Below are 25,621 nucleotides of genomic sequence, written 5' to 3'. Positions count from 1 at the left end.
GAGTTGTGCATGTTCTCCCTTTGTCCCCAGTTGTGAATGAGTGTACAACTATGTCCAAAATATCAGCGTAATGAAACCAGTCATAATGGCCAGTGATTCGGGAGCCGCCTTAGGCCTCCGAAAGCTTACGGGTTCTACATGTTTGGAGGTGCATTCTAGTGCAGGGTTTCTCAATCTTTTCTACTTTGAGGCCTATCTATTCATATTTGCAACGAGTTGGGGCCTATTAAAAAAAATCCCCAATTATTTTGGCTCATCTGTTCTATTAGAATCTAATAATCTACTGTAAAGTGTATTAATGGGATGCAGCATCACTCCCTGTTACAGATGGGAGCCCAGGAATTAAATAAATGCAATAAATAAAAACAAACTGTTTTTAATCGTAGGTATTGTATTTAAAACTGTATGGATGTGCCAGAAGCCAAACCATTCATGCAGGGTGTTCTCAGTCAAAAGGGATTAATGATCTAAAAGTGGAGTCTGGTCCATTAACACAATAACTTATTGCCATGTTTGTGTGTGCAAACAAGCAAGTTAATAAAACCAAGAAGTATACTCAAAAGAAGTGGATATAGAAACCACGCAATGGGATTAGATCCTTACACGCTAAGAAAGAAGGATTTTTCCTATGAGTTGGAAAATTATCCATCCGTTGAGTTCCCTGACATCTCAAACTACCTGGTGCTGCAGACATCGTTCTACACGGACGCACAGATGAAAACCTGGAAGAGCATGGAGGAGTGCAACTTTTTATATGTGGCTGGGTTAAAGATCTGGGGATCAGGACACTACAAGATAGATGGCGGTAGATGGATGGAAGTGCAGGAAGAGTGTTTATTAGCAGGCGTGATATTTACAAAAACAAAAGCAAAGGAGAATCATAAAGCAGAGTATTTAAACAGTGTTATAAACATGGCTGGAAACAAATGTGACCGTGATAATGATGATACTTCGCAGCACTTCTGTGAAAACAGCGTCCGTATCTGTGTGCGCTGATTGCGCTCAAATCAGTATCAGGTGTTTCCCATAACAACTGGGTCCCAAGAGTGTGTGGTGCTCGAGCTGTGCCATATTCAAGCGCGCGAAGGTGTGACAGTCAAGTCTTCACCTGCTGTGTGACCACAACTTTTAGCTCACATGTATATCACCATGCATCGCTGCCAAAATGCCTCATTTTCATCAATAACCCATAGCAAAGCATCGCGAGCTGTAGTGTGACCATAGCTTAATGAGGCGGATGTGATGTCAGATGCAACCCAGCAATTGTACCCTACTGCAAATCAAAAATTAGCTTCAACTTGGAAAAAAAAATTGCGGCCCACTGGATGGCGCTTCGAGGCCCAGTGGTTGGGAAACACTGTTCTAATACGTTTCCTGGCACTTGCAGGCCTCCCTGAAAGTCACTCTGTTTTGGTAATATTAATGAGATTTTTTTGTTTCCCCAAAAGTTGCTGTGACTGTTTTTGATCGAAGACTTGTTATAATTAATATTCACCTATATTGGTGACATATTTATGGAATAAGAATAAAACAACCAGTTGATGTTCACCAAGTGTCAGCTTTATTTTCGGCTTCAGCCGTTCAATTACAATACAGGACAATCCAGATCTGACTCATATCTGACCGTTACTCCAACACTTTCAGTGAATCATGTTGCATCATAAAAAAAAAAAAAAACGCCATCACATATTACGTGCATGGCGCATAAGCGCCTCTTAACATGGATGGCACTTTACCGTGAACACAGCATAAGGAAGGAGGTAAACCTGAGTAGCATGATCAGTGACAATCTCCACATGGAACTACTCGGGCAGCTGTGCACTGGGCGCTTACATGGACAGAGAGTGGAGTATGTCCGAATGTAGAACATTCGCATGGTGGCACGCTATCACCACCCTGTGGGGATAACAATCCATCCATTATCCATAACCGTTTATCCTGTGCAGGGTCGCGGGCAAGCTGGAGCCTATCCCAGCTGAGAGGCGGGGTACACCCTGGACAAGTCGCCAGATCATCACAGGGCTGACACATAGAGACAAACAACTATTCACACTCACATTCACACCTACGGTCAATTTAGAGCCACCAGTTAACCTAACCTGCATGTCTTTGGATTGTGGGTGAAACCGGAGCACCCGGAGGAAACCCACACAGACACAGGGAGAACATGCAAACTCCACACACAAAGGCCCTCGTCAGTCACTGGGCTCGAACCCAGAACCTTCTTGCTGTGAGGCGACAGTGCTAACCACTACACCACCGTGCCACCCCAGGGATAACAAGAGAAAATTAAACCAAAGACCACATTTTCAAGATTGACCAGTCTTTTTATTTTATTAGTGTAGCGGCAACTTTTACAGGTGTGTGGGCAATATTGTGGGCGTAGCCGAAAGGAAACATTATGTATCGGCCCAGTACACTGAAAAGGCCTAGTTAGAACCCTGTATGTGTGTGCGTGGTCTGTAATGGTCTGGCAGTAACATCAAGGATGAATTCTTACCTCGTGCCCAATGTTTCTGGGAAAAGCTCCAGATCCACAGTGACCCTGACTGAGATGAAACGTTTGCTGAAGATGAATGAATGAATGATTGTATAATTGTATATAATAACACGGTTGTTAAAAAGCAAGTTCATTTCTAGTTGAACACATGTTGATAGGTATTTAAAATTTCCTAGGGATGATCTGCTTAGGCTTTGAATCAAGTGAGCATATTTCTGGTGCGTTTTCCTCTTTGCTGCAGTTCACTTTGGCAATTGCATTCAGGTCGAGACCAAAATAACCAGCCTGGGATCATCTGATCAGGACGGTCAGTTCAGTTCCGATCGAACTCTCGCACAGTGAGAAAGAGATTCAATCCTGAATTGATTCAACTGCAGGAAGCAAACTTAACATGCAGTGTGTTTTGGGTTGCAGGCAGCATTCTTCTCGAGATGCGAGCTGCTAAATTAAGTCGCCAGACAGAAAACTGAGCCACCGGACAGAGCCATGGTACTGCACAAATGCTAAGTGTTCTAAAAATGTGGACCAGGAAACAAAAAAAGAGAAAATAAACACTTGTATGCAATACAGAAAACATTTTGAATGAGTTATTTATATAAGTATCTAATAATTATCCCTCTGGCATATAATTCGGAGAGATATAGCTATCGTTCTGTCTGTCCGTCCGTCTGTAAACATTTTAGTTTCCGGAGCATAACTCAACAAGAGTGCTCTGAGAGCACAATATCCCCCGCTGGCAACTGTGCCATAATTCTGGTAAAATGCGACTGAATTGAACGAAATTGCAATATGCGTATTATTGACTTACAACAAAGAATCCTGTCAAGTTTCGTGAAATTCCTCCAAAAATTGTGAGGAGTCGAGAAGGTGAGTACCCTTCTCAGGACAGACGGACGGACATCGCCATGACATAATCCCCATTCGGGCCTTTCGGCCAGCGGGGGATTAAAAACTATTAGGAATTTTTTCATGAAACCTGACAGTTATGTTAAGTGACTAGAGGAGTTGTGCCTTCCTTTTGACATTTTGGGATTTCTGTGATTTTTATTTTTTCCGTATTTCTATGGCAACCATTTAAACTTAGGAAAATTTGGAGTAGGGTTTCATGTGGGGGCCTGGGGGGAATATGTCATCTCCTGATGATTCTTGTTTCTTTCGCGCTGACCCGGTGTTCTGTATTGCTGGAGTGATTTCTATGTTCAAAGTTTGGCAAAGGTTTGTTTCTCTTTTTCCAGTGCCACATTTCTGGCCAGTGAAAGAAACAATTTTATGAATACGTTTTCAGCCAACACATCCCTCAGATGATGATTTGGTTTTCTTTCTTTCTTTCTTTCTTTCTTTCTTTCTTTCTTTCTTTCTTTCTTTCTTTCTTTCTTTCTTTCTTTCTTTCTTTCTTTCTTTCTTTCTTTCTTTCTTTCTTTCTTTCTTTCTTTCTTTCTTTCTTTCTTTCTTTCTTTCTTTCTTTCTTTCTTTCTTTCTTTCTTTCTTTCTGTTAATTAATTTATTTTATGTGTGGTGTGAAACTAAACCGAGCCAGATACCAAAGAGACTTTAGGATGAAAAGTGTAAACAAGTCTCAGCACACAGGTGTAAAAGTAACATTGAAAAGAAACTAACATTGAGAACTTTTGATGCATGGATTTCTTCTTATTAATAAATTACGTCCCTCCGTGTCAGCCTTCAGATGTCAAAGCCGTCTAAAACACCCCCATCGAGAGTGTTTATGGATCTTTCAATTATCATAATTTCCCTCTCATAGGGTAGCTCAAGATCACAATTAGCTAAGTCACTAAATGATGTGGACTTCATCCTGTGACACACACTTAAGGCTAATTAGTTGATTAATTGTGTTTAGAAAGCTTAATTGAATTACTCCACTCTCAAGTACCCTGGAGGTAAGATGATGCAGGTATGTTGCCTCCCCCCCCCCACTGCTTGTTGCATGGTTATGGTTTAAACCGTATCACTGTATCATCTCTATGGTGTGCTGCGAAACAGGAAAAAGGATGTTGACTGAAATTCTTGGCCATGTTAGGAGTGTAATAGTGACCTCTGGTCTCCTTCACCTATCTGAATGAGCGGGACATGGATTTCTAAATTGACTTTAAATGGTTTTACACTGATAGGTAAGATGAATGGACTTCTGTTGCCATAACGAATACCAGGACAGATTGAATTACGAATGTATCTCACCCGCTCTACCTAAAAAAAAAAAAGCACAAGGGAACAGAGAGAGAGATTTGAGAGAGAGAGAGAGAGAGAGAGAGAGAGAGAGAGATGCATCTCGACAGTACATTAGAAGAATATGAGGCTGTTTTTATTTATGAACGTAATTAATGTCTGTCCACAGTATTTGCACGCTTGTCATGCTGTGTGCTGTGTGCACGTTATGAAAGGAAGAGGCTCTCGTAATTATGTTTACACGCACAGATAAAAATCCCTGGGCCGTAATGATCAGTAATTATAAATATTTTTCAGAGTTTCTCCGGTTGCAGCCATGTTCATTGTGTGCTACGAAAGGCAGGTTGTGTAGCTTAATTATGACATTGTACATGACTAAATGTAAGCGTACGCGTGAGCCCAGCCAAACACTTCCACTGGCATAATCCTGCTCGGATCTGACTCTAAAGAGCTCATTACAGTTAGCTTTCTAAAGAGCATTTTATCAAACACAGTTACCTAATAAGCATCTTTGGTGGTGTAAATTGGCCAAAATGGTAATGAGTCTGATTAGGCCACGCTTCAATTACGACAGCTTGCTCCAAAAGAAGAGGTCCCATCCCCCAAGCACAGCAGCACCCTAAAAGCAAGAAGAAGTGAGAGAGAGAGAGAGCGCTTGGGAACTCTGCTCAAATCCATTGCATGTTCATACACCCTCACACACACACACACACACACACAAAAAAAAAAAATGGGAAAAGAAAACCACTCCACCACCTCTGTGCTTCCTTTCAGCTGCGCAGTAATGAATAGAGAATTGTGCAAGCGGCAGTCCAATTTACGCACTGGGAAATTGGACGGACAGAGTGCGGGCGCACCGCTGTTTGCTTAAAATCGGCCAAGGCTAGCCAGATTAATAGCTCCCAAAAAGGTCAGCTTCTCTGTTCCATTGGCCATGATCACAGTGTCTGAAATTAAACAGTGCGCTGTAACAGAGCTTCCTCTCCGGGGGTTTACTGTTGATCACTCTTGCTAATAACACACCTATTAGACGCCTGCACAGACCGCACATAATTATCATCAGGCTTGAAGAAGACAGCGCAGCTCATAAAAGGCTGATGCAAGATGAGAATCTTTAATCATGTAGATATACAATTAATGTGTAAACCTCATATGTTTTTTTTTTTGCTCTCTGCATTAATGTTGGTTTTAGCTTGTAATAATTTACACACAAGATGATTTCTTTCCTATTATGTAATTAGCATATTTTAGTCTGTTTCCTGTATATTGCTCACCTGTTATTAGCCATAATGAGCAAGGACACAGCTTTAGTGTCAAAGCTGCTTTAATAAGGCCATGTCCATTGACCACACAATTCCTGCAGCTTTGGCTCTTGCGTTTTAGCCGAGTGACTTCTGACGGCGTGTGTAATCTAAGATTTGCCAGGCGTACTGTAAAGGTAGCCTCACAGACACTGGTGAATTAAACAAAGGGCTTTTGTCGAGAGCCAGCAAGTGGAATTCGAGCAGAGGTCCTCAGACATCCTCTAATGAAACAAGCACTAATTATGCCAGTTGCATCTTCGAGAGCAGGCGAGTGAGCAAGTCGTTGCTTGTTGCATGTAATTTAAAGATTTTTTTGTCAGCGTCTTGAGATGGAGTCCTAATGAACTGCTGCAGTGATCAGCTAGTGTGTGATGCAAACACGTTGAAACACCAAGAAGGCTTTGTATCGAAGTCGTTCGCCCAAATTATATAAATTTGTGTATTTCTTATATTTCTTGCATATTGCATATGGCTGACAGGATGTTCAAATAAAAAATATTACACGGACAGTGTAGAGACTCCTTTAGACAGGGCACTTTAATTAGCTGTAAATTTGTCTACATGATCTGTCTCCATGTTCTACCCCAAAACAGTGGAAGGGTATGACAAATAGAAGTAGTACGAATGGCATTTTTGTATTTCCCACAGAGATAGGTTTGTCTGTGCGCTTGTGTTATTTATTGTTGTGTCACCGTGCTCACAGGCAGGCTGGAGAAGCATGAAGAGCACGGAGGAGCTGCAGTCGAAAACTAAACTGGAGATGATTCATCTTCTGCAGTCCCCTCTCTCATGCTCTTTCTCTCTCTCTCTCTCTCTCCCCTTCTGTCCATGTTTTTTTTTCTTTCTTTCCTGACTCTACCTCTCTCCATATTTCTGTCATTTTTACTGGACTTAAATTCCTTTTGACATTTTCTCCTTTATTATCATCTCATTTCTTTCCACAAATCACCTAATCATTATGTACTGTGCAATTTTTTTTTATGATCATTCCAAGCACCACATTACTTTTACAACGCTCTCATCTTGTGTATTAGAATGACAGGAATGTGTGAATAAATATTGTCACCTACAGGACATTTAGTACTTTTTTTTTTCAAACCCTGTTAGCCATGCAAATAAATCTTTGATGTCTCGTTTTAGAGAATTAAATGCTTTAAATTTCTTCAGGAACACATCCCTGCCTCATGATAGTAAGAATATTGTAATTTGTTAGACTTGTTAAATAGCAACAGCTGAATTCGCTTTTTTGTTCGTGTGTAGCGCACTTCATAAAAAGTCATTAGAACGGGAAGCTAGAGTATTGTTCGCAGGCCCTGTGTGCATACTGCAGGGGATTTGAGCCTTTCATGATTTCTGTTTTGTTTTTTCTTCCTATTGTTAGTTTATATATACAGTACTGTGCAAAAGTCTTAGGTACCCTTTTTTCATACAAACTTTTATAGATTTCTATTTTATGACTTCTGCATTATCGAGTCAGTCCAAAAACATGTTAGAGTTCCAAACGTTTGTTTTCCAACATAAAATTAAATGTTACAGAAAGAACTGTTTGTATCTGAGCAGCGTATTACATAAGAGACCACTTTTGAGATTAAAAAGAAAACATAATGAAGGCTGCTGGGTTTTGTGGCAAAATGAAGAAGTGAGTGTGACAGTCAAAGTGTTCAGAAGAACTGTGTCTGTTTCTGTAAGATGCTCAGTAAAACCTACAGTTCATTTCCTTATAAAACTGCACTCATTGTACCTGAGACTACTATTTTTTTAAAGCAAAGGGTCGTCTCACACCATTTATTGACTTTGTTTCATTTATTATGGCTTACTGTTGTTTATAGTATTTTTTTTAATGTTGAAACATTTAATTTCATTATTTTTTAAGCCATTTTTGGTCGACAGCATTTCTTTACATGTGACTAAGACTTTTGCATAGTAATATATATATATATATATATATATATATATATATATATATATGTGTGTGTGTGTGTGTGTGTGTGTGTATAAGAGAGAGAGAGAGAGAGAGAGAGAGAGAGGATATCACATGGTGGTGCCAAAATATGAAGTTTATCTTCGAGTAGTGAATGTATATTTCACGAGTGCGCGAGTGAGTGACCTATTTTTCAACACAAGAAGATAAACTTCATATCTTCAATCCAACGTGCAGTGTTCTTTTTACTATATAGCCACATCCACAAAAAAGCAAAATGCAAGTTAATCAAAAGAATTTTAATTTTGAACCGGTTCGCCATTTTGGCAACACGCATCAAGTCCGCAAGAAAAAAACTAGAAATGATGTCATCGATATCCTCATGAGTGAAGATACTGGAAACTATGTTACTCAGGTCTGGGGTGTATTTCATATGAAAAATACAAGTTTTTCGACACAAGAAGATAAGCTTCATATCTTCAAGCCAAAATGTGATTTTCTTTTTATTATACAGACACATTCACAAACAAAAACTACACAAGTTAATCAAAACAATTCATCCATATCCTCAAAAGTGAGGATATTGGAAAATATGTTACTCAATGTCCCGGATGTAGTTTGTATGAAAAATACAAGTGTTGTACTTCCACATATTTTAAAGTATATTTGGCATATTTTAAAGTATATATATTTATTCTGTGTACATTCATGGGATATGAATAATTGCGCACTCTGGTTGGCTGCTCTACTACTAGGATATCAGCTCATATACCGTGAGTAGAGAAAAATAAAATGGCAGAGCACATCAAGTCAGATATAATCACTTTATCAAGTATTGAAAATAATCAAAAATAGCTAAAAGAACATAGCCCCCCGCCCCTCCACACTGTCTCCTGTTCCACACTCCAGCCCAGTCGGTGGCAGTAATGCACCTTTAAGTTGGTTTGCCAACCGCCAGAAAAACCCTAAAGAAGAAGAAAAAAATGGCAGACCATCTTAATAAACCAACCGAGGATGAAATAAAAACTTTACTTGAAAACAAAATCCCCCCAAAATAAAAAAGGCAACAAAATATGGAATAAAAGTATTTGATGGTAAAAATGCATCATTTTTATTTTTCAAGAATTATTATTTTTGCATTTTTCACAACTTGCTACTGTCATTTTGCCGTTTTGTTTACATTCGAAGCAGAAATGATTGTCAGATGTTTTGTATAAAGTTTTTATTTATCAAATTTGCAAAAAAATTAAAATAAAAATGCTCCTGTTTCTCAAAATCCAGTGAATGTGGATAGAATAAAACAATTATTCCACTCAGTCTTGTTGTACGTGGCTTCTAGCCAACTTGGTGCTACGTGCCTCATCGGCTATCAGCTCATGTACGACTCAATTTCGTGGAATAACTGTAAAGCACAATTTCAGTTAATGTTCACAGTAAACATCAGAATGGGGGAAAATGTCAGGGATCTTAGTGACATAGTTGTTGGTGCCAGATGACTGGTTTGAGTATTCCAGAATCTGATGATGATCTGGGATTTTCATGCCCAACCATCGCTAGAGTTTACAGGGAATATACTAAAAACAAGACAAAAACATCCACTGAGTGGTAATTGTGCATGTGCTGAGGAGAGGTCACAGGAGAATAGTCAGAACCTTCTCTCTGGACCTCCCTGATCCATCCTGTTGCCCTACTTCTAGCTGGAGTTCTCATCACTCTGCTTCTGTTCAGAACAGCCCCATATGGACAGTCTAAAGATACAATTAGAAGATGGCTTTGGACAATTAAGACAAACTGTTTTACTATGATGGCTTAGGACTCCACTTGCCATGATAACTAAGGCCCTGTCCACACAGCAACGGATTCAGGTGAATCTGATAAAATTGTTTATCGTTTCGGCCTGGCGTCCACACGGCACCGGTGTTTTGGGTGCCCCACAACGATATTTTTTGAGAACGGGTTCCAGAGTGGAAAAATCTGGCAACAGCGCCGTTGCAAAGTCGTCTGGATGAGTAGAACGGATTTGTTTACGATGACGTCACAACCACATGACTAGAACAAGCAGCACTCTCGCTGTTTTGTATGAACCACTGCATTGCATTCACTTTTGTATACAGCTTTTCTTTTAAATAAACAAATAACTGAACCATTTCTTGAATTTCTTTTTTTTATTGGATAAGACTGCTTTTCAAAATGTTCACACACAATATAAAAAGTTATATAAATTATATAAAAATGCTTTTCAAAATGTTCACACACAATAATAAAATTAAGTTATATAAAACTATGCACACTAATAAAACTAATTTGTACACACACACGGCACGATTTTCTCGCGTACTCACAGCCATCTTCTTCTTGTTGTGTGTTTGTTCCTGACAGTGCTTCACACTGGGTAGAAGAAGGGGTTTATGCACATGCGTCTACTTCTATTGTTCTGGTGTCTCCGATGGGACCGTCTTACAGCGCCCCTAGAGGTGTGGCATGTGTATTGCATCGTTTTCAGCAAGCGTTGCGTTGCCATATGTACCTGATATTTTACTGATCCGTTGCCCATGTGGACGCGATATTTTTTTAAATAAAATCTCGTTGCCGTTGTCGTGTGGATGTAGCCTAAGACTGCAGTTGCCAAGAACAGTTTTGCACTCAAGTCTCCATCAATGAACACTTGATAATTTCAACAAAATAGACTTCTTGTCAAATGTCTAATGGTCTTGTTCCTTTCAAGGTTTGTTCCTCATGTTGCTCAGGGGGTTTTTCATTGCCACCTTCACCTCAGGCTTGCTCATTAAACTTATAAATTCTTATGTTTAAATTTATATCCAGAATTTATATATTTCTGTAAAGCTGCTTTGTGACAATGTCTGTTGTTAAAAGTGCTATACAAATAAACCTGAATTGAGTTGAATTGCATTGAATGGCTAGATTGGTTCGTATTGCCAGGAACTCTTTACTGTCAATGGGAGCAGAAAAACACCTCAGAACGCTCAGCACATTGAACCTTGATGCAGATGGGCTGCAAAAGCAGAAGACATAAACAGAAGGTCTTGGCCTCTATTTGAATGATTTTATGCACAGCCTTGCTGCAATATGATTGGCTGATTGGGTAATTGAAACTGTACAGGTGTGTGTGTGTGTGTGTGTGTGTGTGTGTGTGTGTGTGTGTGTTTTATATTATTATTTTTTTAAATGAGAGTTGAACATGAATGATGAGTAATAAAAGGACATAGAGACACTCTGAGATAACCAAGCCAGTTAATTCCCAAGGTAATCTTTAAGAGCGCAGGAGGACACGGTACGCAGTTTATTGTCTACACAAAGAAATGAATGCCTATCCTCAGATCGAGGAAAATATACGTTCTCCACTCAGTGCATATTATATTCAAGACAAATCTTTACATCCATCTCAGATGAATTGCTGTGGGAATACCACATGTCCCATAGCAGTAAGCAGGCATTAAGCATAGCTTAATGGCTAATGCAGTGGTTTAGGAACAGACATTAAAATAATACAACTACAACATAATCACAAATCAAAAGCAGTCATCAGCAATCTGTGTTACGTGTTGCTGTATTTTTCTCATAATCTGATAGGGGGCGATTAATTGGAGCAATAGTATTGAATCCTGTGATTGTTTTGGAGTGGAGATTTTAACTGCTGATGTTAATAATAGGCTTCCTGGCATGACTGTCATGTTGATGCCAGTTCGTCCTCTTAAGCTTCTCTTAGCCATTTGCTCACAGGGCTGACAGGCAGCCATAGAATACATCCTTTTGACTAAATCCTTGTAAATTAACACCATTATTTCAGTATCAACCTGTTAATTAGAGGTGCATACCGGTGTGTGCGTGTGCTGTTTGGGCAGGTTGCTGATAAGGCGGTGGTTGGGGACACGACTTATCTCAATGCTGATGTAGAAAAAGCTCTGCCATGTCCTGGCACTGACACACCACTTCTGGATTCAGCACTGTAATTTAGCAGCAGGACAGTTTCTGTGTAATTTATCGAAGATATCCAGGGACATTACTGGGTGATTCTGCATCTGTCCATTATGGCTATACTTACAGAAGGCACTGTTGTGTGTAATATCGGGAGTACAACATCATCTAAATTTGTAAGATTGAGTCACGTATGTAATACAGTATTTAAGATTTATATGTAGGGTTGGGGAATCAAGAAGAGAAGTTTAAAAAAATAAAAATGTGCTTTCTGTGTCTTTTATAGTTGTGTGTGTGTGTGTGTTTGTGTGTGTGTGGTGCCATTGTGAAATGCTATGGCTCAGTGAGCTCAGTCTGTCGACCTATAACAATACACCTGTGGGATAACGGCACAGATTTCCACTATCATCAATAGTCTGTATTGTTGTTGTTGTGGTGTGTGTGTGTGTGTGTGTGTGTGTGTGTGTGTGTGTGTGTCAGTGTGATTGTATGTGAACCACCAGTAACATCCCATTGGTTTTTGAGTAAATGCCTCTTTGATAATCCCATGCTGAGTCTAAAATGACAGCATATGTAACTACTTGTGTTTGCAGATGGAGTTTGGGATTAAACTTGATGGTGACTTTTGAGCCCTGAAGGCAATAAAAGAGAGAAGCTGGAAAGAGAAGAGAGAGAGGCAGTGAGAAATGGAGAAAGAGAGACAGAGAGAGAGAGAAAACAAGCAAGCTAGAGACAGAGAGAAAGAAAAGACAAGAGAGGCATGTTTTTTCCCCTTTTCCAGCCAGCAGTGTTCTAGGAGGGAGCAGGCAGACAGAGAGCTGTTGTAATTCATGCCATGCTGTGGGGTTTGTGTGATGAAAGCAGCAGAGCGCTGCCTGGGAGATTGCTTTGCTGCACTCCTCCAAGCAGATTTGAAACTGTCTGGGACTGCGTTAGATGAGAGTTGGATTATAGAGTGACCTGTGATGTCTGTGTCACCCCGGTCTGTGCAAGGTGCATTATACTGTGCTAACCAGGTGCTGGTGCCCAAATCCGCACTGCTCCTACGATACTAACTGTCAGCAGGGCCTGTGATATGTAGCCTGCACTCCAGGTGAGCTGCAGAGTAAGAAATGGAAAGTAATATTTTGTGTTGCTCTTGCTGGTTTTTTTTCTTCTTTTCGTTTAAAAGCAATCGTGTATTGGATCATTGATTTTGCAGAGTTTCACAAAACTGAGGCCTTTGCTGATCCTGTTTTCTCTGTGCCTTATTTATCAAGTTTCTGACATTTGTGTTTGTTTTGTTTGTGTTTTTTGGGGGTATTTAGGCTTAAAGATGCAGTGGACCCCAGAGCATGCACAGTGGGCAGAGCAGCACTTCGACATCTCCTCCACAACCCGCTCCCCAGCCCACAAAGCTGAGGCATATCGCGGGCACCTGCAGAGAACCTACCAGTATGCCTGGGCCAACGATGACATCTCTGCCCTCACAGCCTCCAACCTCCTGAAGAAATACGCTGAAAAGTACTCTGGGATTCTGGAGGGTCCCAGTGAGAGGGCACTGCTGTGCTCATATTCAGAGAGTACCCCAGGACTACTGAACGGACGCAAGTCCGAAAGTGAAGTATGGCAAGAGGGCATCTACCCCATGAACTGCACAGCAGATGTGATATCTGCAAGCAAGGCCGTAGTGCCAGCCGCTTTGCCACCAGCGGACAGTGCAGCCAACATTGGGAGCTCATCTGGGGTGGCAAGCAGCTTGAGTGAACCCAGCTACTCCAGTAGCAGTTGTGGGAGCCACACGCCTGCTGCCCTGCACTCGGGGATCCCTTCTCAGGAGTTTGCAAGTGGCTACAATGGCACTTATCTGCATTCTACCTATAGTGGCGGACAAAGCACCCCAGCCCTGCCATCCCCACATCCCTCACCTTTGCACAGCAGTGGACTCCTTCAGCCTCCTCCACCCCCTCCTCCTCCTCCAACACTGGTGCCTAGCTATAATGCAGGTTCACCTAACCTCTCTAGTTACAACTACCCTCCTACAGGGTATCCCCCCCAGGCTTCTGTTGCTCCAGGCTACAGCCCTGGAGGAGCCCCTCCTCCTTCAGCCTACTTGCCTTCAGGCATTGCAGCTCCCACTCCACTACCCCCCTCTACCATTCCCACTTATTCCTACCAGTCCCACAACCATGCACCTATTGCACCAACACCTTTGAATGGCAGCTCAGCCAACTCATTGAAAAGAAAAGCTTTCTACATGACAGGACAAGGAGACATGGACTCCAGTTATGGAAATTTCACTTACAACCAACAGCGCTCAACTCAAAGTCCTATGTACAGAATGACAGATAGCAACCTTGCTGACTCAAGCAGAGGGAATGGATTTGACAGAAGTGCTGACACCACATCTTTGCCATTTAAGCCTACAAAGCAGCCAATGTCCTCGGATCAACAGCGTAAATTCAGCAGTCAGTCTGGCAGAGCCATCACCCCCCCATCCTACGGCGCATCCAAAGGTTCCATGGGGTCAGTGCGATCAGGCGAGTCTTTCGGGAAGTTCAGTTCACCTGTTATGAATGAGCACAATGAGGAGCACAGGCAGCACTTGCCACATTCCATTGGCACAGTTCCCTCAAGTGGCCACCCAGCCGAGGAGCAGCTGAAAAATAGTGACTCCAGCCTGGTGGAGATGGTCACCACTGAGGTCCTGCAGCAGATGCCCCCTGTGGACTGGAGTGACATTGTAGGGCTTGAGTTGGTCAAGGCCACCATTAAAGAGGAGGTTTTGTGGCCCATCCTGAGGCCAGATATGTTCAGTGGCTTGGCACCATTACCACGCAGCATCCTTTTCTTTGGACCTCAGGGCACTGGGCGGACATTGCTGGCACGCTGTGTAGCCAGCCAGCTTGGTGCTGCGTTCCTCCAGCTCAGTGGATCAGCGCTAGTCAGTAAGTGGCTGGGGGAGGGCGAGAAGGTGGTGCAGGCCTCATTTCTTGTAGCTCGCTGCCGGCAACCTTCAGTCATGTTTATTAGTGATGTAGACCTTTTACTGTCACCACAGCGAAGTGAGGAAAGCCCGGTAAATCGTATCAAGAGTGAACTTCTCCTACAACTCGATGGAGTGCTCAGCTCGACTGAGGACCATGTCTTGGTCATCTGCTCCACAAGCAAGCCTGAGGATATAGACGAAGCTCTGCGTAGGTACTTTGTTAAGAGGTTGCTCATCCCCCTCCCAGACACCTCGGCACGACACCAGCTCATCAGTCAGGTGCTCTCCCAGCACAACTACTGCCTCAGTGACAAAGAGGTGGCACTGCTTGTCCAGCGGACAGAGGGATTCTCGGGGTTGGACCTGGTTCGTCTTTGCCAGGAAGCCATTGTCGGACCCTTGCACAACATGCCTGGCACAGAACTGTCCGGAATCATACCAGGGCAGATGAGGCCGCTATCTTACCAAGACTTTGAAAATGTCTTTTGCAAAATCCAACCCAGCATATCACAGAAAGAACTAGACACATACACTGAGTGGAACAAAATGTTTGGTTGTAGTCAATGAAATGGGGCTAAAGGGGGCCATATAGAGTAATCCTGTAAGGAGAGGATACAATTCAGAATTCTTTGGGTGAAACATACAATATTGAAGGGTGGGTATTACGGATGACCCTTAAATAACATCTGGAATGACACAATGAAAGACCTGAATGATGCATAGCTATGCTTAAGTCCATATAAGGCCCTTTGCACATAGTCTAACAGAAAGTCCACAATTTGGCTCAACACTGCTGAAGCTGAGCGTCACTTGCTGAAGTGCACTGTCACTGAAATTACCACAAAGACAAACTCCGTTGTGTGTAAATATCATTCTGCTGTTTTTGAGATTCTGTTGCTATTAAGTGCCTAAAGTGGTGCTTTATTATTTTGTATTTTGATTGATTTGCCTCACAATCTACATTGGTGGCATGTGCTAATATAAAAAGCTTTAACCTGAGACTAAAAACAACAAAACAACAGTATTCCTCAACTGAGTCTGATCTGTAGGCCATTTGTGGGCATAAGAAGCTCTTGTGGCATTTATAATCTGGACCCTAATTTATGGACTTTGCTTTTAATTTTCTTCAAAAACTCAGGAAAGTGATTGTGATTTGTACAGTACCTCAAAAGATTGTGTCAAAGCACTACATATTGGGTTTGGATTTTGATTTGCATCGAGCTAAAAGTCTCACCTCAACTGATTAAAACATGACAAGGATATGACTATGAATGTAACCAGATCATTTCTGGACTGTTTGGGGGAAAAAAAATCTGTTTATCTTTTTTTCCCCTTTCTTTTGTCAAATATTGAAGCTGAAATTAAAAATATTAATTCCATTGTGAGTAGCTTGAACCAGAGGAATGAACAATGAAGAATTCTGAATTGTGGCAGTGTTGAATACAGCACCCCGTCCTCATGCATAGCACAGTACTGACTCTGTAGTGCTTATGTAATCAAAGGTGAATTCAAAGCCTTAGCTACAAAAGAGAAGTTGCAGGGGACCACACTGTTTGTGTTTTGTGAAATTAGATGTTCATGTATCTGATCAATGAAGAGCAAAGACAGACTCGTTGCAGGTGAACCAAAACTTTTACAAAAATCACCACATATTATATTTAGGGGATGAAACACTTTGGTTATTTGTAAGTATCGTTTTTAACCCTGTTCTGCTGCTGTGTGTAATTCCTGTAACAATCCTGAAGCATCATGTGTAACCTGTGTTCTTTTCTACCTCAGTTCATCACTGTTTTCTTTTAAAGCAAAAATTAAAGAGGCTAGCTTGACGTCCTAAACTCTCTAGGCTCACTCAACGAGAAGAAAGCCAGCTTGATAGAACTAGCTGCTCAAAAGAATCAACAACTACGACTGACACTGTCTGTTTCTTCTTCTTCTCACAATACATAGTGCAGCCTCCGTCCATACACATGCTCCATGGGGTTTTTTTTTTTGGCATTCAAAGGGCACAATTTTCCAGTCATTGCGCCCCCCTTTGGGTGTTCCTGTTTCTACAGTTGGCAGCTGTTTTCTTTACAAACAGTCGATGCTAGCAACATGATTGGGCAGTACCACTGGGGGCTCTGGAGACAAGCTTGCACCTGTGTTTACAGCACATGAGGAAGTCAAAGAAGGCCTTGTGTTGAATGTATGTTTGTGTTTGTTTGTTTACTCTTGCTCCCTCTTTTATCCCATGAGCATTTCATGTTTGCCATTTTCACCAGTGGTGCAAGGCTGCCTTTGTACAGCACTGAAGGAGAACCCTGCAGATGCTCAGAGGATGGTTGTCCTGTTTTCTTTTCCCTTCACTGCTTATCCGAGGTCCTTACTGCATGCATCTACTGCGTAACGCTATTGAGGATGTCATGCATTCTCGGGTGTTGGCATAGTCCCTTTTTACTTCAACACTGCAGTGTTTTCCTGTCAAAGGTGCTTAGTGGCTGGAGCTAATATTTCCTGCACTACATGTATATGTGATTTTATCCATCTGCAAACACTCATGCATTTTATGATCGACAACTAGTTAGTATTTAGCAGATGTAAAATGCCATTTATTTTACCGTTCTGCATTAACAATGTAATTAAGAGGACACTTGCGAAACTTGAGATGTCAGGCATGTTTGGTGTCTATCCAGGAAGCATCTACCTTCAAGTAGGCATATCAGGTGAAAATTCAAATTCAACCCAAATTGCTTGAACCTGCTCTCATTGAATTCAGAATTGAATGCAACATACTTTTTACAGAATTAAAATGTTTATCCGTTCTTGAGATATTACAAATCAAAGATTGAAAAAAACGGCTTAATTTTTAGAAAACTGCTGTAATATTCTGTATGAGAATCACATGGTCCAAAATGGGCCTCATTAACCAATGAGATCAAATGTATTTTTCTTCATAACTTTTCTATTTTTCAAGATATTTACATGAAAATTGGTAGGCACATAGATGGTTGTATACTGAATACAAAGCTTAAAAAATTAGTAAAAACAAACTATGTAAATTAGTATTTAATGAGTATTAATTATGCTAATTAGGTAAAACATTGACTCGGTACACTCAATAAAAACGTAATTAAAGATTATTTCTAATGCCCTCTTTGTGCTCTGTAGGGCTTTGTATTTTTCAAAAGTAGGGCCTAGTTGTGTTTATATGAAAGAATATAAATGATTCTTATTTTGATTAATATTCACAACTTTCAAGGTGAGCCTCAAAAAAACTGCGTGAGCCACATCCAGTAAACAACTCCAATTAATTGAATTGAAATCGACACATTTCTGACTTCCGTTTTTTTAAATATCATTCCGACCACTAAGATCTCAGTATTTTTCATCAAAACAACTACAGTTATATCCTAAAATAGCTATTAATTTACATGAATCAGTTTGATTTGAAAAAATAAGTAGGTAAAGCTAAGAAAACTCACTTCAAAGTCTCCCGTGGATCACATCAAAACTAGCTGATGGAAAATTTTCCTGAATACTTCATCAGAAACAGTGAGAACTAGAGAACGTCCCTGTTAAAGTTGTCTGATTGACATTCACAAGTAATCCAGTCGGAAACAGATCAGAAGAGATGGAGCCTGACGACTTTTCCGTGACTCAGAAAGCACCGGCAGTTTCCCGACGTCACGCGAACAGAGTTTTTACTCTATTGTACCAGCTTCAACCTGCCATTACTCCCAAAGTACTGAACAGATTTTAACGAGATAAATTTCTTTGGAAAGCAGAGATTATAACCTTTTTAATGATAGTATTCATAATAGAAAATATTCAAGAGTTAAGCAATGACAGATTTGGAAACTTAGAAGAGCGTCTGCATGGACAATTTTCACAGCATGGTCTGATATGCCTACTTCAAGATTTGGTCTGGTTCTGTCATTCTCGTAAATGTTAACATTTAATTTGTCGAATGCACTTTTGGTTTAAAGTTTATCATTTGAAAGTATCTTCTTTGCACCAAAGCAACTAGAACCACTTTACGTCAACAGAAGTATCTAAAATGAAAGCCTGTGCGCAACTGTTTTATACACACAGTACTGGTAAAACGTTTGGACACACTTATTACTATTGGCTTGTTCTAGTCCAGTGGCGTAGATTTCTACATTTATCTCAACATCCAGAATAATAAAGTACTGTGCATACTTAAGCCAAATAGCACTGATTCTCAAAGCCACTTTTCCATGTTGTGAATTATTATTTTGTATCATTAATAACCATTTTGCTGTGTGAATGATTCACTAACATTCACTTCCGCAACATCCCTCGGAAAACTGGACAGATCCTTCATGGCATGGAGGTTATTGTGGATTACCTTGATTACTGTTGATTACAAAAGCATTTAGTTTAAGACTGCATTAGTGAAAAATGCAGTGAAAAGGTTTAAAGCACACCTTCCCCCCCACCAATGTACAAACAAATCTCAAATCATTTGTTTTTGCTTTGTTTCTTTTCTGTCCCTGTATGTGTTTTCGTCCCGCATTCGTCTGCACTCTTCTAGATGTTGCTGTCATATCAATTTTCTATTTCAGACATTGATCTCTAAAACCATTTCTACCTCATTGCTACATACACACATGTAGTACCTTTGTTGTCTTTTTTTGAATGTCATGCATTTGTATAAAAGGCAAAAAAAATAAAAAAAGGAAAAAGATATAAAAGTGGAAAAAAGCTTGTCCTTGAACTTGAGCAGTCTACCTCAGAAAGACTGTCCCTACACTGAGCAGTTTAGTAGTTGGGCAAATGAAGAGACACACTAGAGAGTATTGAGGTGAAGATATTGCACACAGTTGTAACTTTGAAACACTTTAAAATCTACTTACAAAAAAAAAAAAAATTAAAAAATAAAATAAAAAAACCCACAATGGGTAAAGGATATTGTGGGCTGTATAGGTCTTCTTCAAGATCTCTTAAATGCAGATTCAGTTTTTGGATTATAATAAAATCGCTTTACTCCTTTGTGAAATGTAGTGTGCATGTGAATGTCTGTATGTGCGCGCGTGCGTGTGTGTGTGTGTGTGTGTGCACTTATCGTGTGTGTGCACTTATCATTAAGTGTGTAAGTGTGCATTTTTATATATGAAAATTCTATATGAAATGTAATTACGGTACATTTCATATCTTGTATTTGTACATGAGCTACACTCGCACATATGTGTACTTAATGTACATTGTTGATATAACATTTTGAAACACCACATAACGTTTCTATGTGTGTGTATGTACAGTATTGCCATAACTGCAGTCGACGTAAATGTATTTTCATGTATTCATAGGCGCAAAGGATAATAAAATATCATTAACATGTTTTTGAAATGCCAGTGTATGTGTTTTGTTTTTTGCCTGCTGCATACCAGATTCATTAAACTGGTTATAAACGAGGCACACATTAGAACCTCATGGCTATGTATTCGCTAGACGTGTGTGAAAGTGTATTAAAATGAAAGGTGGAATGAGAGATAAGGAATTCTTGAGAAAGACCTATACGCTGCACAATAAATATTCATCATAATTTTTCCCTAACGTATCTTCTAGTAAGTTCACATCTCCCCAATTACCGATTACATTTACTTACTGTTGTGAAATCTTTAATTTGTAAGGAACTGTACACAACAGGGCAAGGCTGCTGCAGGAAAATAATCAATGATGGGGACATTCTAGTAACAGCATGTCCTGAAGTTCGTCTTATACTACAGCAATTTGCCAACAAGCTTTATCTTTTATTTATTAATAAACAATACATCATACTTTTTATTATTTTATAGTCCCACTAAATGTTATGTCATATTCAAGTAGAAAGACAAGCTATATATTGATATCACATACGTAATTTAACAACCATTCAGAAGTGAATGATAACTGAGACGAAGAAGTCAAGGTTATTATTCACCGATATTCACTGAGCCTGAGGTGAATAATTGTTTTCGCATAAATACACAGGTGATTATTTTTTTAAAAATGGAAAAAAAATCATATTAAAAAAAAAATTATTTGAATCTTCAAAAACGGCACGCAAATGTGATAAAGGCGCATGCTGACTTGTGTCACTTATCAGTGCCAACTCACATAAAATATATTACATTACGCTCTTATCCAGAGCGACAGACACCATACCCAGAGCAGCCTCGAGAGTAGATAGGGGTTCAGTGCCTTGCTCAAGGGCACTTCAGCCATTCCTGCTGGTCCAGGGAATCAAACCGGTGACCTTTTAGTCCCAATGCTGCTTCTCAATCCATTAGGCCGTGGCTTCCTTTGCTTTGAAATAGACAAAATAAATCACAATTCCACCTTACCTTTGGATCATTTTAGACCAAACTTTGTAGCATCTTTAGTGCTTTTAATAACTGAATTTTCTTTCATAATTTGTAATACTCACTCACTTACAGTGACAAAGTGATTGGCCGCCATTTTGCCGAGTCGCTCAAAGTGATTATCGAGAAATAGTGTGAATTTCTCAACCATCAAAAAAAAAAAAAAGTCAAAGTCCCTCCTGTGCCAGGACCTGGTCTTCCCAGGCAGTCTCCTGTCCCAGTACTAACCAGGCGCTTTAGGCACATTGGGTGGTGCCAATCTCTGCTTCTACAGCCCTCGGCTTCCCGCCTATACAGCTAGGGTTACAGTGGGGGGCTGATCCTCTGGTAACTGCGAGAGTTTTTCAACCAATGAGCGTCCGCAATTTCCTACAATCACCTGTGTATTTATTCTAACAGTTATAAATGGTTGTTCCCTCACCACTGTCATGTTTTTCCTGCCTTGAAGTTAATACAACAAAAGAAAAAAAAAACACAGCTTCTCATGTTTTTGAGAAACTACAAATCATAAAGCCATCCATCCTGAAGACTTACCCATGTTGGAAAACGTAAAGTTGCAGCTTTACCTCTGACTGTTACAAAGTGCTGACACTGTAGACTCCTTCCAAAAAGATGCGAAATAAACTCAGAAAAAAACCCAATTACAATTACTTTTTAAAATTACGTTTATTTAGAGTGTCCGCCATACAAGTCCCTGTTAAGTTGTGACTATAGAAATATAATGGATGACAAGTTCATGTGCAGGCGACACGGTCGTGTAGTGGTTAGCACTGTCGCCTTACAGCAAGAAAGTTCTGGGTTCAAGCCCAGTGGCTGACAGGGGCCTTTCTGTGTGGAATTTGTATGTTCTCCCCGTGTCTGCATGGGCTTCCTCTGGTGCTCCGGTTTCCCCCCAGTCCAAAGACATGCAGGTTAGGCTAATTGGTGGCTCTAAATTAACTGTAGGTGAGATGAGATGTTTGAGTGTTTGTCTCTATGCGTCAGCCCTGCGATAACTTGGCGACTTGTCCAGGGTGTACCCCGCCTCTCACCCATAGTCAGCTGGGATAGGCTCCAGCTTGCCTGCAACCCTGCACAGGGTAAGCGGCTACAGATAATGGATGGAAGCTCATATGCAGCCTTGCATTGACTAATCACCTTCTAACTAATCAGAATCAAGCATCCAACAGCGATGTGGTGACAGAATAAAGTTCAAGAGGAAAAAGCTGCTGCTGCATTTTTAATGACTTCTTCCTATCTATTAAATGAGATCCACCCCCAGGTGCTATCTAGGAGATATTTTCAACTACAGTTGTCCAGTCTAACAATCTGTACACATGTTAAACTGCTGTATAAGAAGGAGATTTTTGTCTTGAGCCTCTGTAATGCAGTACTGGTCCGAGAACGTGACCATGAACTGGAAGGTCGAGGTTTTAGCCTAGATGACGACATGTGCGGTGTTTAACCCTTAGGTATTTGAAGGAGAGGGTTGATTAGCATATTCAAGCATCAATTATCTAATACTAGTTTATACACCAGTATATCAGCACTGAAGTTCACATATCAACATGTATGTATGTGGCATTTAACAATTATTCCACAAAATCGAGTCGTACACAAGCTGATAGCTACTGTATAAGCCATGTACAACGAGATTGAGTGGAATAACTGTTTTATTCTATCCACATTCACTGGATTTTGAGAAACAGAGCATTTTTATTTTTCTGCCAATTCGATAAATAAAAACATTATACAAAACGTCCAACAAAATCATTTCCACTTAGAATGTAAACAAACTAGCGAAAGGACAGTAGCAATTTGTGAAAAATGCGATAATAATAATCCTTGAAAAAAATACATTCTTACCATCAAATACTTTTATTCCATATTTTGTTGCTTTGTTTTTGTATTTTTGGGGATTTTATTTTCGAGTAGAGTTTTTATTTCATCCTCGGTTTGTTCAGCAACACGCTCCGCCATTTTGCTTTTCTCTACTTATGGTGTATGAGCTGATAGCCTAGTAGTAGAGTAGCCAATCAGAGTGTGTGAATGCTCATATCCAGTGAATGTGGATAGAATAATTCATTATAATGTGGATCCTTCCAAATATCTTAAGAGCTAAGTGCAGCTTTTTTATTTATTTATTTTTTTACCCCACCATTAGTCAATAATAAAATCCTTTTTTCTCACCTCACAGCAAGAAGGTTCTGGGTTCGAAACTTGTGGCCCACTGTGGTTTTTCTTTCCAGTTTTCTCCCGCAGTCCAGATCACCTGGCTCCTCTGAATTGCCCATAGGTGTGAATGGTTGATCATCTCTGTGTTAGCCCTATGATATATTCGCGACCTGCCCAGGGTGTACCCTGCCTCTCACCTGAAGTTAAATGGGATTGGCTCCAGCTTACGCACTGACGGATAAGCGTTATAGATAATGGATGGACTTACTGTTTTAGAAATGGAAACTTTTAGTGCACATCTTTATTTACAACAAATATTCATCAACATTTTCTTCTTTAAACTCTTACTCTTAAAATATTCAGAGTGCTCATCACTCCTCACTAAGTATTATCTTGAAAGGTGACTCTTATCAAGTTCCCCAAATTTACTGCACACCATGAATACAATTTGTTTTATCGCTTTCTTTTTTTTTATTTTTCTTCATTTTGTTATAAATAAGACATTAATGCTTTTGATTTTTCATATTGAAGGCATAATTATGTAGTAGATGCTTTGTGCGTAGGTTGCTGCTGTACAATTAACACTGGGGAACTAGGTGCATTTGGAGCCCGTCGCTGTTTCATTTGTGATCGGCTGTGTGTCATTTCCACAGTCGTGCACATTAAAAGAAGCCTCTCCTAATGGATGCAATTCAGCAGGGTTCCCCTCAGAGACACCGCCAACACGCTCCAGCACAATCACAAACACAAAGGTTATCAGAGCAGCAGATGAAGGAATGATGATGGGAGATGTTTTTTTTCGTCCTTTTGTCAAGGTGTCTTCTTCCGTGTTCATATTTGTCATTTCAGTCTGTTCCTTATGTGCTGAAGCACATACAGTATGTTTATATTGTGCATTAAGATATTATATATCAAACATAAATACATAATTTTGAAGTGTGCTACATATTTGTGGTACACAGACACTTTTTTCATTTTCTTTTTGATGGCTTTTTATTTGTAATACAAGGACAACTGCCTCAGTGGTTATCAAACTCGACATAATTTCTGCTCTGCGGCTGAGAACTTCATATCTGAACCTTTTCCTCGACGTTGGTCACTCTTCCTGTGCTGAATCATTCACCGATTGATTTTTACCTTTTGATGAAAAGCATTTCAGAGCATCAAAGAGGACTCTTACATGTACATGTTGCATTTCCTTGTGCATCGCTTAAATTATATCACAGTACATGTGACATTCTTCCAAATGCATTTTCTCTGATTGCACGTCACATGTCATTAGTCGGGTGGCACAGAATTTAATAAAACATCTCAACATGTTTGATGAAGCAGTTTTGATCTATTTAAATTGATATTATTATTTGGGTCATTATCTGGATGGAGCGAGACAGATCCCAGGTTCCCAGATGACTCTTGGGCTACAACAGTTCTTTAAATAACAGTAGGTAGTGTCCATATAATATCTATCTATCTATCTATCTATCTATCTATCTATCTATCTATCTATCTATCTATCTATCTATCTATCTATCTATCTATCTATCTTTATATATATATATATATATATATATATATATATATATATATATATATATATATATAGTGCCATGCAAAAGTCTTAGGCACCCTATTTTTTTCATAAAAACTTTGTTATAGATTTCTATTTTATGAGTTGTACATTATCGAATCAGTACAAAAACATTTTAGAGTTCCAAACGTTTATATCTGAGCAGCATATTGTATAAGAGACCACTTTGTAGATTCAAAAAGAAAACATAATGAAGGCTGCTGGGTTTTGCGGCAAAATGAAGAAGCAAGTGTGACAGTCAAAGTGTCCAAAAGAACTGTGGCTGGTTCTGTAAGATGCTCAGTAAAACCTACAGCTCATTTCCTTATAAATCTGCACTCATTGTACCCGAGACTACTATTTTTTTATTTATTATTTTTTGTAAAGCAAAGGGTCGTCTCACCCCAGATATTGACTTTGTTTCATTTATCATGGCTTACTGTTGTTGTTCATAGTATTTTTTTTAATGTTGAAACATCTCATTTCATTATTTTTTAAGCCATTTTTGGTTGACAGCATTTCTTTACATGTGCGTAAGACTTTTGCACAGTAATATATATATATATATATATATATATATATATATATATATATATATATATAGAGAGAGAGAGAGAGAGAGAGAGAGAGAGAGAGAGAGAGATACGTGTGTGTGTGTGTGTGTATACATACGTGTATATTTAGTCTTTCATCTTCCCCTATGATTAATCAGTACCATCTCAATATTTATTAAGATGTTTAATACA

General features: G+C 39.8%; 1 protein-coding gene across 4 annotated transcripts in view; it reads left to right on the top strand.

Annotated features, from left to right (window-relative positions):
• The window catches only part of fign (fidgetin), a 68,968-nt gene extending 52,773 nt beyond the window's left edge, over positions 1–16,195 (top strand). For all 4 annotated transcript variants that reach the window (XM_060930124.1, XM_060930123.1, XM_060930122.1 and 1 more), the window contains one exon: positions 13,150–16,195. In XM_060930124.1, the coding sequence (XP_060786107.1) occupies positions 13,158–15,377 (2,220 nt within the window). In that variant the 5' untranslated portion in view covers positions 13,150–13,157 and the 3' untranslated portion in view covers positions 15,378–16,195. The remainder of the gene's footprint in view (positions 1–13,149) is intronic.
• Positions 16,196–25,621: the final 9,426 nt, after the last annotated feature.

Source organism: Neoarius graeffei, chromosome 9 (assembly GCF_027579695.1).
Source record: "Neoarius graeffei isolate fNeoGra1 chromosome 9, fNeoGra1.pri, whole genome shotgun sequence".
Classification (NCBI taxonomy): Eukaryota; Metazoa; Chordata; class Actinopteri; order Siluriformes; family Ariidae; genus Neoarius; species Neoarius graeffei.
This window is presented reverse-complemented; position numbering and strand designations above follow the sequence as displayed.